Genomic DNA, 16,420 nt, shown 5'->3' on the forward strand with positions numbered 1-16,420 from the left:
TTGTAGCAGGGGCTACACTTCAAAAAGTATGTCATTGGCACACACTCTAAATATAGAACATAGAACATAGAACAGTACAGCACAGAACAGGCCCTTCAGCCCACAATGTTGTGCCGACCATTGATCCTCATGTATGCACCCTCAAATTTCTGTGACCATATACATGTCCAGCAGTCTCTTAAATGACCCCAATGACCTTGCTTCCACAACTGCTGCTGGCAACGCATTCCATGCTCTCACAACTCTCTGCGTAAAGAACCTGCCTCTGACATCCCCTCGATACTTTCCACCAACCAGCTTAAAACTATGACCCCTCGTGCTAGCCATTTCTGCCCTGGGAAAATATATTTTTTTCTTTCCATCAACTTCTGTTATTAAATGAACCCCCAAAACTACAATTCCCAGAAAGAAAGAAAGGTAGCACGGTAGCTCAGTGGTTAGCGCTGCTACCTCACTGCTGGGACCACAGAACCAAATTTGATCCCAGTCTTACACAACCGACTGTGTGGAGTTTGCACATTCTCCCTGTGTCTGCATGGGTTTCTGCTGGATCCTCTGGTTTCCTCCCACAGTCCAAAGATGTGCAAGTTAGGTGGTTTGGCCATGCTAAGTTGCCCAGAGTGTTCAGTGATGTGCAGGTTATGTGCATTAGCCTTGAGAAATGCAGGGTTACAGGGACAGTGTAGGGCGATGGGTAAGCGTGGGTGTGGACTTGTTGGGCCGAATGGCCTGTTTCCACACTGTGGGAAGTCTTTTTTTTTCAATATATATAAATTGCTGGGGAAAACTCAGCAGGTCTGGCAACATCTGTGGGGGAAAAAGCTGAGTTAACGTTTCTTCAGAACTACAATTCCCAGCATGCGTCGCGGTCAGCGAACGTGATGGTGTCACTTCCTCCATGACCGGATGTTGAGGGCGAGCGTGTCAGTTATTTGGTTCGAGGGTCTGGTAGAAGTTCCTTGAATTTGTAAATTGGGTTTTGATTTAATTTGTCTGTTTTCTAGAAAACCTTTCAGTTTTATTTTTCCAGTGGCGTTGGAGGCGTTTGTGTATTTTTACGGCTGATGTGGTGAGGTGACAGTGGGATAAAGTTTGAATTTGCCGCCGAACCTGTTGCCAGCCTCATGCAGATCAGCGACATTGGAGCCCGGCCGCAGGGAAAGATCTGGCATCGAAGGCCCAACCCCTCAACAGCCGACGGGTAACACTGCCAGCCTTGTCTGCCACCTATAGCTAACACACCTATTCGACTGTGGCAGGCATCCCTGCGGTGCTTGAGATTCCCCCGCCCCATTCGACTGGGGAAGGCATCAGCGTGGTGTCGAAGATCGCTCTCCTTTTCGACTGTGGCGAGCGTCAGTGTAGTCCTTGCGATCTTCCACTCCACCACTCGACCTTTTCAGTGGCACGGTGATCCACTCCCACCTCCTCCCCAAGTAGCCACTCTGTCGGATGGCATTGGTTTCCCATCTTTGGGCCAGTTTTAGCGTATTGCGCCCATAGGTGCTAGCGAGTTTTGCGAAGATTTGTAGCTCAGGTTGAGGTGCTGGATGTGAGTTTGTTCGCTGAGCTGGAAGGTTAGTTTTCAGACGTTTCGTCACCATTCTAGGTAACATCATCAGTGAGCTTCGTCGGAGGCTCACTGATGATGTTACCTAGAATGATGACGAAACGTCTGAAAACTAACGTTCCAGCTCAGCGAACAAACTCACATCCAGAATAGTCCCATTGCCACGAAACTCCCAGAATGAGTGCATTCAGAGTGGCAGCCTTAGCTCCGACACACAGCGTCAATATTTTTAAACCGTATCAAAGGGTGGAGCTCATAAAGGAGATCCCTGCTTGATAAACCTTTTCTCCTCGCTCACGTTACCTTCTCTGCACGGTCCCAAAGAGGATCAGCTCATATAACACAGATCGAACCAGAGGCATCCATGATCTTTCTGTGCCCTGCAATGCATTGTTTCTTCAACCCGTGGAATGATCGAGCGGACTTTATATAATGGTAGCTTTAACAGACTGTACACAACAGCATTTTTTGTTTAAAACGTGGATGTCATCCCTTATTAATTTGTAATGTACAATGCAAATCACATGACTTCATGGATAATGGGAACTGCCGATGCTGGAGAATCCGAGATAACAAAGTGTGGTGCTGGATGAACACAGCAGGCCAGGTAGCATCTTAGGAGCACAAAAAAGTTTTTTTTCTGATGAAGGGCCTAGGCCCGAAACGTCAGCTTTTGTGCTCCGAAGATGCTGCTTGGCCTGCTGTGTTCATCCAGCTCCACACTTCGTTACATGACTTCATGCCTCAGTCCCATCTTTGGTGTCAGTGTGCAATTTTAAAGCATTGTTAGGACTGTTTCTAAAACCTTTCCCTCAGAGGTGATAAACTTCTGAAACATTATGGAGAGCTATTATTTTTAAATTACTATTTCAGTCCCATTGGTAATATGCAATGTCCCTCAAATTAGTTAAACTTTGATATTCAGCTTTTTGCTGGTAAACGGTATCAAACCATGAAAGTCAGTTCCTGAGAATTGTTTAATAAAGATGAACTTCTTTATTCACTGATTCAAGAAGATGAGAGATCCATATGTTTAGGTGTTAAAATGTTCTATGTTTAAATCTCTCCAGTGTTTGAGATTTTAACATAGTTAGATGTGATTTTGTCAGCAGCGGCTTTAACAGGGTCCCGGATTGGAGACTAACCAGAAAAACAGATGGGATCCAGCATAACCTTGTAAGTTGGATCTAAAATTTGCTTGGTGCCAGGAGACAGTGGATGATGGTAGAAGACTTTGTTTGACTGGAGGCTGGTGCCCAGTGGCATACCATAGGGATCAGTGCAGGGTCACTTATTGTTCAGGATATATAAACGATGGAGATAAAAATGTGGATTTTTTTTGGGTGGGGGGAGGGCAGCGGTGATAAATAAGTTTTTGGATGACACAGAGATTTGACAGTGAAGATGAAGGTCTTCACTTACGGGAAGATTTAATCACTTTGGTCAAATGGGTAAATCAATGGCAGATGAAACTTAACCCTCAATGTGAAGTGTTGCACTTCAGAAGAAGTAACAAGACAAAGGAGTATTCAGTGAATGATAAGCTGCTAGAAAGCTTAGAGGAATGGTAGGATCGTGGGGTGCTTGTCCGTAATCGCTGAAGATGGTAGAGCAGGTTAATCAGGTAGTTAAGGTAGATAGGACACTTACCCTTATCAGTCAAGGTGTAGATTATCAGAGTAGAGAGACTATGTGGGAGCCTTACAAAATTTTGAGTAAGCCACAGTTGGAATATTGTGTGTGCATTTCTGGTAGCCACACTCCAGGAGGGATGTTATTGTACTGGAGACGCTACCAGGGCAGTGCACCACGATATTGCTTGGGTTGGAGCACTTTAGCTATGAAGAGAGGCTGGATAAGTTCAGGTTGTCTTCTTTGGAATAAAGAAGATACAGGGAGGACCTGTTAGAGGTGAATAAGATTGTGAGGGTCATGGACAGGGTGAATAGAAAGCAGCTATTACCCCTTAGTTGAAGAGTCAATACAAAAAGAGACAGTTTTAAAGTTGAATGCCAAAGGTTTAGAAGGGATTTAAGGAAAAAATTGTTTCACTCAGAGGGTATTGGGGTGTGGAATGCACTGCCTGGGAGGTTTGAGGCAGGCAACCTCACAACCTTTAAAAAAAGTTCTTGGATGAGAACTTGAAATGTCACAACATTCAAGCCTGTGGGCCAAGTGTACATTTGGTGTAGTTTTGGCAGTATGTGTTCAATGGGCTGAAAGGCCTGTATGAGAATTCAAGTCATTTAAAGAACAGTACATGTACAGGCCCTTTAGCCTATCAAACGTGTGCCATCACACCAATCATTTCTAAACTAAAATCCTTTCACCTCTACATGTTCCACATCCCTTAATTCCCTACCTATTCATGTATCTGTCAAGATGCCCCTTAAACATTGCTATTGTATCTGCTTCCACCACGTCCTCTGACTGCGCATTCCAGGCATTTACCACCCTTTGTGTGGGAAAGAAAAAGTGCCTCTCGCATCTCCTTCAACTATCCATTCTATCCATGCCTCTCATAATTTTGTAAAATCTGCTAAGTCGCCATTCAGCCTCTGATGTTCAAGTGAAAATAAACCAAGTTTGTCCAATCTCTCTCATAGCTAATACCCTTCAACCAAGCAACATCCTGGTAAATCTTTTCTATACCCTGTCCAAATTTTAATATAATTTAACAATTTCTAAAATGTAGTGCTAATTTTCAGCTGCAACACATGCCCTTTCTCTGTGCCTTTTAATCATGCTTCTCAGATATTTATCCAAAAAATTATAAAATTACATGTTGTTATACTGTTTTCTTTGACTCAGTGTCTACATGTCTTGACACGTTCCATGTTATAATACTCTGAAAGTTCCACTTTCATTTCTATAATGGTGATCACACGTCTGTATCTTGTTCTTCCTCCTTTACCATGCAATGGATAGAATATGTTTTCCTCCCAACCCATTTCTATTTGTGGTAACATGGTATGACAGTACTCTTAATTTCGAAGAGTTTCATTGCCTGTTTCATTGGGAGTGAGTCAGATGATGGTGTTCAGATTGATTCTGGGATCTTAAAACTAATGATGGGAGCAGACCTGGTTTGCTAAATTTTACTGAATAAAGGACATGCAAAAATGTCTGATCCAATAGTTCATATGGTGGGCCCTGAACAATTTAATGCACACAGCTGTAAGCATTTTAAAGAATATTGTTATTTTGATAGTTTTATCAACTTTTCTAATCTGTGTCTCTCTCTTTTTGAACAGAGTCATAGTGAATGTTATTCATAGTGCGGTGGGCTATCACTCACGGACCATTCGATTTCTTCATGTTGCATTTGATGCTGCAGGGGATGCTTTTCTTGCTGGTGATCATCAGGGCAACATCTATCTCTTTGACTTAAGCAGGAATAGGTGAGTCACTGATTGCTTTGCTAATATTCACCAATAATAATGTCTGAATTTGTTCATGTCCACAGCGGGCAGAACTTGAGTCCAGACCTTCTAGCCCAGAAGTAGGGAAACCACTACTGCACCACAAGACCTTATAATAACGTTGCAGATATTTTTAATCAATTGTTTCAGATATGTTGTGACTCAGCTCTGGAGCAGGTAGAATTTGAACTTGAGTCATCTAGATCGAGGCAGGGACACTATCACGAGACCAGCAGAGCCCGATTTTAATGATTTGTTCTTTTACAAAACATAGCCAAAGCTTTTTACAACAGACGGCAAAAATAAAGTCTCATCCAGATTTGAATGCGGGACACCTTGCCTAATCATTATACAACACAGTTCAAAGTGTACCTCAAACCAATAACCAATAAACTGTGGAGTTTTAATATTGTAGATATGTTTAATGAACCTATTTGGGCAAATTATCATGCACCTCTAGGTCAAGTGAAACTTGAACTTGGACTTCCTGGTTCATCTGTAGGGCAACTATCATGGCACCACAAGTGCTCAACATTAATGTATATTGGCCTTGTTTACATCTCTAATCAATGGCATTTATACCTTTAGCTGTTTAGGCTCTAGACTCTCGAGTTTATTCATCAAACCTCTCTCTCTCCCTTTTAAGGCACTGCTTAAAATATACATTTTTGATTAATCTTTTGGTCAACTGCTTTATTATTTGCCTGTATGACTCTGTGTCAGATTCAGTTTCTGTGAAGTGCTTTGCAATATTTTACTACATTAAAGATCTAAATAAATGAAAGTTATAATCCCAATAATCTTTAGATCATTTTAGATCCATAGAAATCAAGGCAAGTATGCCATCCACTTAAAAATGGGTATGCTTTATTCAAATAACAAATGTGAAAGTAGTTTGGCCAGCAGTGTGATGTGAAGTATTAACTCATTCTGAGACTTTTAAATCTTTTTGCAAGCAGCCTGCTTTCACCTCTGTTCTACTCTGCCATTTCCTGTAATCTGTGGATATTGAAATTAATTTATCATAGCTGCAGTGGTCAGATACAAACTAAGGACCAAACTTGCTGCTTTCTCAGTGTGCAGATTATCTCACCAGGCCATAACGTTTTCCACTGAGCTATGGGGCATCCGTCAACAAAGAATTAGAGCAATAAAATTAAATTTATCCATAATGTTAATTAAATAATGGGGGGATAAAAGCAAAGTTGGGTGCATCTCATTTGTTTTGTGAAGTTCTACGGTATTATAAAGGCTGGATAGACGTTCTGTCGAGAGCGAGTGTAGTCATCATTGATGTAAATTAGAAACGTGGCATTAGTGGACCACTGCATGCCAATATAATCATGTCATTTTTCCCCCCAAAAGGAATTATAAATGGTGGTTCTAAAGATACTACTTTTGTGTCGAGTTTGTCTATGAAATTGATTAGCTAGTAGGAGGTTTTGGGTGATGGGTGCTTAGAATGGATAAATGTCTGGTTATAATCATTTCAGCATATTGACTATTTGTAGACTGCCTGAATCACTTGCATATCGCCCTGGATTATAACCAGGAAGGTAGTGATGTGCTCTTTATAGAGGGGTATTAAACGTCACCTCATTTCTGTTTCCAAACAATTCCAGTCCAAAGTTCCCTAAGTCATTGGACTGAATTGTTATTCAATGACACAAATATATTAAATTAATAAACTATGTTGAATGACCTTTCATTCACAGTAATATTATTGTTCGTTATTCTTTCTATAGCTTTAAACTGGTGCAGCGTACAGGGCAGGCATGTACAGCATTGGCTTTCAATCTCAGAAGGAAGACAGAATACCTGGTCGCTCTGGCAGATTACTCCCTAAAATGTTTTGATACAGGTATGATAAAGTTTATAACAGTTGTTGGAGAATCATATAATTGCTTTACCGAGGGAGAGGTTCTGTTTTGTCAAGGGCTAAAGATCAATCATTCAGACTGAACCATATAAAATAGCAGGGAAGATTAAATAGTAAAGCAGCAATTAATAAAACAGTATCAGTACATTGAATGGTGCTCAAAATACACAAAGGCAGCGGTTTAATTTGCCCCAAAATACCTGGAATATTGAACCACAGAGACAAAGTCTTCCCAGGAGTAGGTGGACAGAATCTCTGAGGAACTGTTACCCCAGTCAAAGACTGGTTCTCTGCCATGCTTGTGGGACTGTGAGAATCTATCACAGAACAGAAACAGTGGGAGAGAAGCAGTCTGTCTTTGGAGGGGCAGGGAGTGAAGTAAGAAAGTAAAGAAAGAAACTTAGGTGAGCAGTCAGCAAATTCTTCAGCTGTCAAGGAAGAATTTTGCTAGCCGAGAGGAGAAGCTCTTTGCTGCAGGGGAACTGGGGCTTGAGAATGTTCGACTGAAGGGGATGAAAGAGCGGGCAAGGGAAGAGGAAAAGGGCTGCAATGGGGGAGTGTGGATTAAAATGAGGGGATGAGCGTGGAATGAGGCTGCGGAGGGGCCCAAGAATGGGGAAAGAGGCTGCAAGGAAAGCGGGGATAGGATAATGGCTGCTTGGGTTGGGGAAGAGACGGAGACTGCAAAGTAAAGAGAACAGTTTTAAATCTGTCAACAAAGGAATCCTCCCATAATTAAGAGCCAGGAAAACTTGAAAGCAGTGAGGTTATGAATGCTTTGCAAATAAATGTTTAATCTCTCTTTTAAGATACATGATTTTATATGGTGTAGAAAATTGTAGTAAATGCTATTGTAATGAACACTGTATCACTTAGTAGATTTAAGTCTGAGTTTGAGATCTCAGATTAAGTAAAATGCTAGTTCTTAATCGTGGTATGTGGGATGTAGCAGCAAGGCCAGGATTTACTGTCCGTCCTTAATTGCCCTTGAATTGCATTACTTACTGGGCCATATCGGTGTGCAGATGAGAATCAACCACATTAATGAGAATCTGAATATGCACGTAGGCCGGACCAGGTAAGGGCGGAAAATCTCCTTCCCGAAAGGACGTCAGTGAACAAAAGGGGTTTTTACAACAATTGATTATATTACTGAGACTAATTTTCAATACCAGAAATGTTAATTAAATGAAAATTACATCAACTGCAGTACATGATTTAAACCCATGTTCCCAGACTAAAATATTTCGAGTTTCTGGATTAGTAGTGCAACTTTTTCTCCAGTATTCCACTGCTACTGAGAGTCAGTGGTGGAGGGAGTGGATGTTTGTGGATGTGAATTTTTGCCTGAAGCATATCAATGCCAGTGTCCATTGAAGGCCTCAGCTATCATCCTCCTTTTGCTTGTGTAGCCTTCAAAGTTCACTGTTGTGACTTACATGTAAATTTAACCATTAGGGTCAGGTGGCAGAAGATAAATCAGCTCTCAGGGAATTTTATCACAGCAAGTTAAGAGCTCTTGAAATATAAAAACAACTGAGATTTACATAACACCCTTAAAACAATAAGAAATCCTAATGTGATCACAGGCACTATAAAACAAAGTGTGACACTGAGCTACATGAAATATTAGGCAACGTGACCAAAGGCTTGGGCAGGAATGTTTCAGGGAAGAAAATAAGGTGGGAAGACAGACAGATTTGGGGAGGATTTTCCAGAGTTGGGGGCCTAAGCAACTAAGCACACAGCCACCAGTGGTGGAGCAGTAATAATTGGGACTGCATTAAAGGAACATAGATATTTCAGAGCTGTATTGCTTGAAGACAATACAAAAACAGTCCATGGCGAGATTTGAAAAATATGGTTGAGAATGTTAAAAATAAAATAATGTTTAACTGCAAGCACGTGGGTAATAGGGAAACAGTACTTAGTGGAAATTAAAGCACAGACAGCTAGCTTCAAGTTTACAGAGAATAAAATGTGGTGACCAGCCTCGAGTACATTGAAATAGTCCGTGATAACAAAGCATTTCACCAGCAGAGACAAAATTGGGAGATGTTAAAGGAGTAGGGACAGGCTGTTTTAATGACAGCATTAATATAGATTCACTTGAGCGTCATCTTGGGTTCAAATGTGACATCAAGGTTATAAACAGACTGGCTCAGACCATTGCCAAAAAGGGGGATGGAATCGGTAACTAGGAAACAGTTCGGGCAGGGTGCCGAAAACAGTGATTTCAGCCTTACCGGTATCACATTAGATCTGATTTCTGCTCATCTAGTACTAGTTTTCACATAAATAGTTTATTAATTTCATAGTTGTGAATGAGTCAAAAGAAGTGATGGTGACGTAGAGCTGAATGTAGTTAGTGCACAGGAAGATGATTGGTATGATGCAGCGGAAACAAAATATTTCAATAAAGTTTTTCCGTTCATCAGGAAAATGCTGTAGTAGATAGCCGCTAACAAAATAAAATGAAGTAAATTTGCAAATTTATCATTTAAATAAATTGTAGTACAATCCTTGTAAATTTAACACCATATCTTGTTTGGCTGTTTGTTGCAGGCTTCTCATGGTCAAGCAACTGCAAAAGTATGAATTTCACTTTATTCGCTTATGGAATAGATCATTGGTTCTCAGTAAATTACCCTTTTAATTAACTTTAATTTGGGTTTATATCACTTTGGGTAACAGTTTGTTTTCGGTTAACTGCTGGTATTGTCAACTTGAAATTAGCGGGTTGACAGGAAATTACTTTTGAGGGTCCTTTTGGCAGATGCACAATGATGCAGGACTTTTAATTTTTGAATTTTGTGAAAAACAGTTAGTGTTTTGAACTCTTCTGTTTAATGGACAGACAGCAAAGAGCTTGTGAGTTGGATGAGGGGTCATGAGTCTGCAGTTTCATCCATTTCTGTTCATGGATCTGGAAGATATGCTATCACAACATCATCTGATACAGCACAACTCTGGGACTTGGACACATTCCAACGAAAGAGGAAATTGAATGTACACTTGGCAGTTGGCATTCAGAAGGTTAGTAAATAATTTTAAAATAGAAACTAACGCAGGTTTGAGCTAACAAGTTCCATAGCATTATTTTTGGGTGGCACGGTGGCTCAGTGGTTAGCACTGCAGCCCCACAGCGCCAGGGACCCAGGTTCAATTCCAGTCTCGGGCGACTGTCTGTGTGGAGTTTTCACATTCTTCCCGTATCTGTGTGGGTTTCCTCCGGGTGCTCCGGTTTCCTCCCGCAGTCCAAAGATGTGCGGGTTAGGTGGATTGGCCGTGCTAAATTGCCCGTAGTGTTCAGGGGTGTGTAGGTTATAGGGGGATGGGTCTGTGTGGGATGCTTCAACAGGCGGTGTGGACTTGTTGGGCCGAAGGACCTGTTTCCACACTGTAGGGAATCTAATCTAATCGTATACATGTGTGTGCCATGCTAACTGTTGATGCGCAAAACCCAGAGGATATTTTCTCATTCCTGATTACTCCACTTTCCTGCCCTTTCTCTATCTCTGCTGCCGCCCCCCCATAACCTTTCACCCACTTGGTTATCAAGAATCTATTTACCTCTGCTTTAAAAATATTCAAAGACTCTGTTTCCACTGCACTTTATAGACCAGAGATCCAAATGCCCGTGATCCTCTGTGGAAAAAAATCTCTTGATCTCTGTCTTATATAGGTGGCTATTATTTTTAAACAATGACCTCTAATTCTAGATTTTCCCACAAGAGAAAACATACTTTCCACATCCACCCTGAGAAGACATCTCTAGACTTCTTATGTTTCAAGCCAGGTCATCCCTTACTCTTCTAAGTTCTAGCAGATACAACCCTAGCCTATCCACCCTTTTCTCCTAAGACAACCCATTCCAGATTGTAGTCTAACAAGCCTCTAAACTGGATGCAACACAGTTACACCCTTCCTTACACAAGGAGACAAATACTGTACACAGTATTCCAAATTGGATCTCACTACTGCCCTGTAAAAGTAAGGCATTATCTGTTTACAGCGATAGTAGGAACTGCCGATGCTGGAGAATCTGAGATAACACGGTGTAGAGCTGAATGAACACAGCAGGCCAAGCAGCATCAGAGGAACAGGAAAGTTGATGTTTCGGGTCGAGACCCTTCTCTTTACAGTTGTGTTCATTTCCCTTTGCAATAAACAATAACATTGGATTGGCTTTCTGTAATTATTTGCTGTACCTGCATGCTGAGGTTTTTCCAACTAGGACGGTCAGATCTTTTGCATCTTAGAGGTCTGTATCTCACCATTTAGATCACATTCCTCCTTTTACTCTTGCTGCCAAAATTCACACTTTGCCACATTATGTTCCATTTGTTACATCTTTGCCCACTCACTTAAAAAATCTATATTCCTTTGTGGCCTTTTTATATCCCTAGGAAGACTTCTTGGAAATCACTGTACACGTTTGTTATATTTGTGGTTGAAAAGTTGTGAAGAAATAAAATGGAGGTGTTTCAATAATTTCTGACCTGTATTTGTTCCTCAGTAAATGGAACTACATAAAAGGTGCATTGACCCAGAAATTTGCATAAAAGCTCCTTCTGGAAAATATGACAACCACTTTCCAAATGTAAATACTGTTTTTAAACAAAGTAATATTTGGTTCAGAGATAAAACAGTTTTTAAAAATATAGCTTTTTTTGGAGACAAGCCTTTAACATTTGGGAAAATTGCACAACATCTGATTTTACTCACATGTTGTGTTGAGAGGATGCAACATAGAATTCTTGGCAATGGCAACCAACATAAACTCTCAAGTGTCCATTCAACAAGAAAACAGCAGGTATCTTTTCCAGTGATTAACAGAGGTTAACAGAGGATGAAGGGTCTAGGCCTGAAATGTCAGCTTTTGTGCTCTTGAGATGCTGCTTGGCCTGCTGTGTTCATCCAGCTTCACACTTTATTATCTTGGATTCTCCAGCATCTGCAGTTCCCATTATCACTGACAAATTGAAGCTCTGGTTTCTTTTTTCATCCTTCTCTATTGTTTCCACCTTTTTTGCTGCCATTTTTTTAACTTGTGATAACCATTACTTTCCCACTTAACACTTAATTTCAGACCAGCAAGTCCTATTATATTCAACTGCTCATCATATGAATTCACAATGTTGCAAATTATTGCTTCACAGAATGCTGTGATCCAATCAGTAATGTTAAGGAATAATGAATGCTGTGCTTTTCCTTGTAACTTTGTATTCATTATTAACTTGATAATTAGTTATTTTTTGTAGCTGGAAGTTTTATTTTATGCCCTCCTTCTGAGTAGATTATAAAACATCATCTGATCTCTTCTCATCTAGGATATGTTAATTGAGCTCTCATCCTGTATCTCTATGAATGCAATTTGACTCAAATAACCATATTTCTGAATTAAAGGTGTGGATCTTGACTCTTTTCCAGTGAAAGCCAGTTCACTTGTAAGGCTCTATCTTTCTAACTTGTATATGCAAATCTCTGAATCCTACTTATTGCTTTCATTAGAATTATTTCCAGATTTTATCATCTAGTGTTTTAAAATAATCCCATCACTCAATTAATGTAGTTAAAATTGATTTTCATTGTCCTGATACTTGGATAGTAATCTCACCCAAATTGTTTTCTACGACTGCCTAATATTCTGTTCTTTACTTATTTCTGTTCTAAATCTTATGTGTTCATCTACATTAAATTTAACAAATCATTCTTTAATCCACCCACTAACTTCAGATGAGCCTTACTTCTAGTTTAATGCCATTACCAGATTGAAATTGCTTTATTAAAAGGATGTTGATCTCTATTATTTTGGGAATAGTGTGGAGCCTAGAACAGTTCCTGACATAACTTTAGAAATCCAGGTAGTGTCTTTTCATACAGCAGGGAAAAACTTAACCTGCCTCTTTACATTAAAAAGTCACGTTATTCCATACTTTTACCAATTTAAAGTAGTTGTGACTTGACCTGGTATATGCTCATGGCAAACTTAGGTAATCTGGTTTCAATTAAATAATCCTTTCAGACTGTACATAAGATACATTTATAGAACGTAGAACATTACAGCACAGTACAGGCCCTTCGGCCCTCAATGTTGTGCTGACCTGTCATACCAATCTGAAGCCCATAGAGTGGAGAATTTGGGATGTCATTTTGCAGCTGTACAGGGCATTGGTGAGGCCACTTTTAGAATATTGTTTACAATTCTGATTGCCCTTCTACAAGAAGGATATTGTTAAACTTGAGTGGGTCCAGAAAAAGATTTACAAGGATGTTGCCAGGACTAGAGGGTTTGAGTTATAGGGAGAGGCTGAATAGACTGTGGCATTTTTCCCCTGGAGCACTGGATGCTGAGGGTGACATCATAGAGGTTTATAAATTCATGAGGAGCATGGATAGGGTGAATAGACAATGTCTTTTTCCTAGGGTGGGAGATTCCAAAACTAGCGGTCATAGGTTTAAGGTGAGAGGGGAAAAACTTAAAAAGGACCTTAGGGGTAACTTTTTCACACAGAGCATAGTGCATATGTAACAAGTTGCCAGAGGAAATGGTGGAGTAGGATACAATTACAGCATTTAAATATATTGTAAGATAATAATTCATGTTATTAGATTGCTCAGTAGTGGTGGCCGAGAATTGTAAACATTTGTCTTAATTCGTCATACTTTTATAAAATATCTTAAGTTGAAATATATGCAAAACATATTTCTTAAAATTGAAAATTAGCTCTTACACAAAAATAAGAAAGCACAACAATATATATACCTGGCATTAAAGCCTGGAGTACTGTGAACGGTTCTAGGCAGCATGTTGTAAGATGGATATATTGACCTTTGTGTGGCATGCAGTACAGAATGAGAATTTATTTGTAAATTTGAAGCTATAAGAGTAACTGATAGTTTCTCTATTTTATGTATTTCTACTGGCTGAAGAGGCTGGAACTAGAGAACATCATTTAATCACATAAGATTTCAAGCTTTTCAGCAATAAAATTGGAAACATCTCCACACATAGCATGCTACAACGAGAGTGTACAAAATAGAAGCGAGAGTAGAGCATGTGGCTGATTGAGCTTCTCTGCTATTCACTACAATCACTCCTAAACATGGACTTGCATTCCACTTTGTGACACTTAATTCCCTGACAGACTAAAAATCCATCTAACCCTGCCTTAAATATATTCAACAATGGACAATTCATAAGTTGATACTTTCTTCCGTAAATTGCATTTGATACTGGGTTAGTTGTTAACTTTAAATCTAAGATTGGCTAACAGAAAATCATATTAAAGATAATGTGCAGAATGGTTTTATGGATTTAGGATGCAGATTAACAATAATCTCACTGAATGGCAGAACAGGCTCAAAGGGTTGAATATTCTACTTGTGTTCTATGTTTAACTCCTTGAGCCTGTTCTGCTGTTGAAGTAGCCTGTTCTCCACTTCCTAAAGTGCATGCTAATTGTTCTTTCTTTTGAATTGCAGGTTTATTTCCTTCCACTGAATAATACAATCATCAGTTGCTTTAAGGATGGCTCTGTCTTTGCCTGGGAAAGTGACACTCTCCGTTGCAAGTACCAATTACCTGTACCTGAAGATGAATCCCGGATCAATTATAAAGCTTTTGCTGTTACTAGGTAGGATATGTACTGGATTATGATTTGGCCAATTTTAAGAAGATATATGCAGTTCAATAACCTTGTTTTGGGGGTTTGCTTTTGTTCGTGTAATTACATAGCCCAGAATGTGATTTTTTCGGCTCATCATGCCTTTGCCTAGAATGCACAAGCATGGGTGTACTGCAGAGGCTGTATGAGGCTCTGATCAAATTGCATTTGGAATATTATGCGCAGTTTTGGGCCTCGTATCTAAGGAAAGATGTGGCAGCCTTGAAGTGAGTCTAGAGGAGGTTCACAAGAATGATAATGGAATGAAGGGCTTGTCAAATGAGGAACAAATGAGGGCTCTCAGTCTGTATTCATTGGAGTTTAGAAAGATGAAGGATCTGATTGAAACTTACAGAATACTGAGAGATCTGGATGGAATTGAATTGGAGAAGATGTTTCCTCCAGTAGGAGAGCCTAGGATCCAAGGGCACAACTTCAGAGTGAAGGGATGACGCTTTAGAACTGAGATGAGGAGGAATTTCTTCACCAGAGGGTGATTAATCAATGGAACTCACTGCTCCTATGAAGGCCAAGTCACTGAGTATCTTTAACTAAGAGATAGATCGGTTCTTGATTGGTAGGGGATCAAGGGTTACGGGAGAAGGCAGGAGAATGTATTGAGAAATGTATAAGCCATGATCGAAAGCCAGAGCAGACCTGATGGGCTGAATGGCCTAATTCTGTTCCTATTTGTTATGGTCTTAAGCCACCTCATTGAAAGAGCTATTCAAATGACAATTTCCTGACAATTTACTGTAGCCCTGCAAAATCTTCCATTTCCAGTAACGAGCAACTAGTAAGTAATTTTCTCTCATATATTCAGAAAGTTTTTTTTTGAAATAGTAACAGTTCCCTGCATACAAAATATTCAAAATTAATTGGCAAAATAATCTTTGTGTTTTCTGGTTACCAAACCTCCTGCCAGGAAGAACAGTTTCTCCTTACTTATCTGAGCAAAGCTCCTCATGATTTTGAACTTCATTTTTGGATGATATTGTTTCAAGTATGTTTTACAGCTTGCCCAGTGCATTTCCTCTGTTTTGGAGCACACTTTCATGCATTCTACTTTCTGTAGTTTAAAGGCAACTCTCATTCAACTGGTTAATTTATAAATACCTTTTACAAAAAATGGTATAATTTTGAGAATTATTAAAGGCAACATTCACTCATTAAAGAATATGAAAAATTAACTAGTTAATTTTTTTCAAAATGTTTCTTTTGCTTTTAATTTTTTTCTTCCCTGTTCAAAGCACATGACTCCTTGCTGATGGGTTAGTAAATTTGCAGACGACACCAAGGTCGGTGGAGTTGTGAATAGTGAAGAGGATGTTGTAGGTTAAGAGAGACATAGATAAGCTGCCGAGCTGGGCTGAGAGGTGGCAAATGGAGTTTAATGCGGACAAGTGTGAGGTGATGCACTTTGGTAGGAGTAACCGGAATGCAAAGTACTGGGCTAATGGTAAGATTCTTGGTAGTGTAGATGAGCAGAGCGATCTCGGTGTCCATGTACACAGATCCTTGAAAGTTGCCACCCAGGTTGACAGGGTTGTTAAGAAGGCATACAGTGTTTTAGCTTTTATTAATAGAGGGATCGAGTTCCAGAACCATGAGGTTATACTGCAGCTGTACAAAACTCTGGTGCGGCCGCACTTGGAGTATTGCATACTGTTCTGGTCACCGCATTATAAGAAGGATGTGGAAGCTTTGGAAAGGGTGCAGAGGAGATTTACTAGGATGTTGCCTGGTATGGAGGGAAGGTCTTATGAGGAAAGGCTGAGGGACTTGAGGCTGTTTTCGTTAGAGAGAAGAAGGTTGAGAGGTGACTTAATTGAGACATATAAAATAATCAGAGGGTTAGATAGGGTGGATAGGGAGAGCC

The 16,420-nt window shown here is 40.0% G+C and overlaps 1 protein-coding gene across 3 annotated transcripts in view; it reads left to right on the forward strand.

Annotated features, from left to right (window-relative positions):
- The first annotated feature begins 908 nt into the window (after positions 1-908).
- tbc1d31 (TBC1 domain family, member 31) overlaps positions 909-16,420 on the forward strand; it is a 39,816-nt gene continuing 24,304 nt past the window's right edge. For 2 of the 3 annotated variants that reach the window (XM_059645941.1, XM_059645943.1), the window contains exons 1-5: positions 909-1,201; positions 4,825-4,971; positions 6,738-6,853; positions 9,729-9,907; positions 14,360-14,511. In XM_059645941.1, the coding sequence (XP_059501924.1) occupies positions 1,125-1,201; positions 4,825-4,971; positions 6,738-6,853; positions 9,729-9,907; positions 14,360-14,511 (671 nt within the window). In that variant the 5' untranslated portion in view covers positions 909-1,124. Of the gene's footprint in view, positions 1,202-2,619; positions 2,747-4,824; positions 4,972-6,737; positions 6,854-9,728; positions 9,908-14,359; positions 14,512-16,420 lie in introns of those variants that run through there. The other variant, XM_059645942.1, reaches the window with a different exon arrangement.

This window comes from Stegostoma tigrinum, chromosome 5, assembly GCF_030684315.1.
Source record: "Stegostoma tigrinum isolate sSteTig4 chromosome 5, sSteTig4.hap1, whole genome shotgun sequence".
NCBI classification, from domain to species: Eukaryota; Metazoa; Chordata; class Chondrichthyes; order Orectolobiformes; family Stegostomatidae; genus Stegostoma; species Stegostoma tigrinum.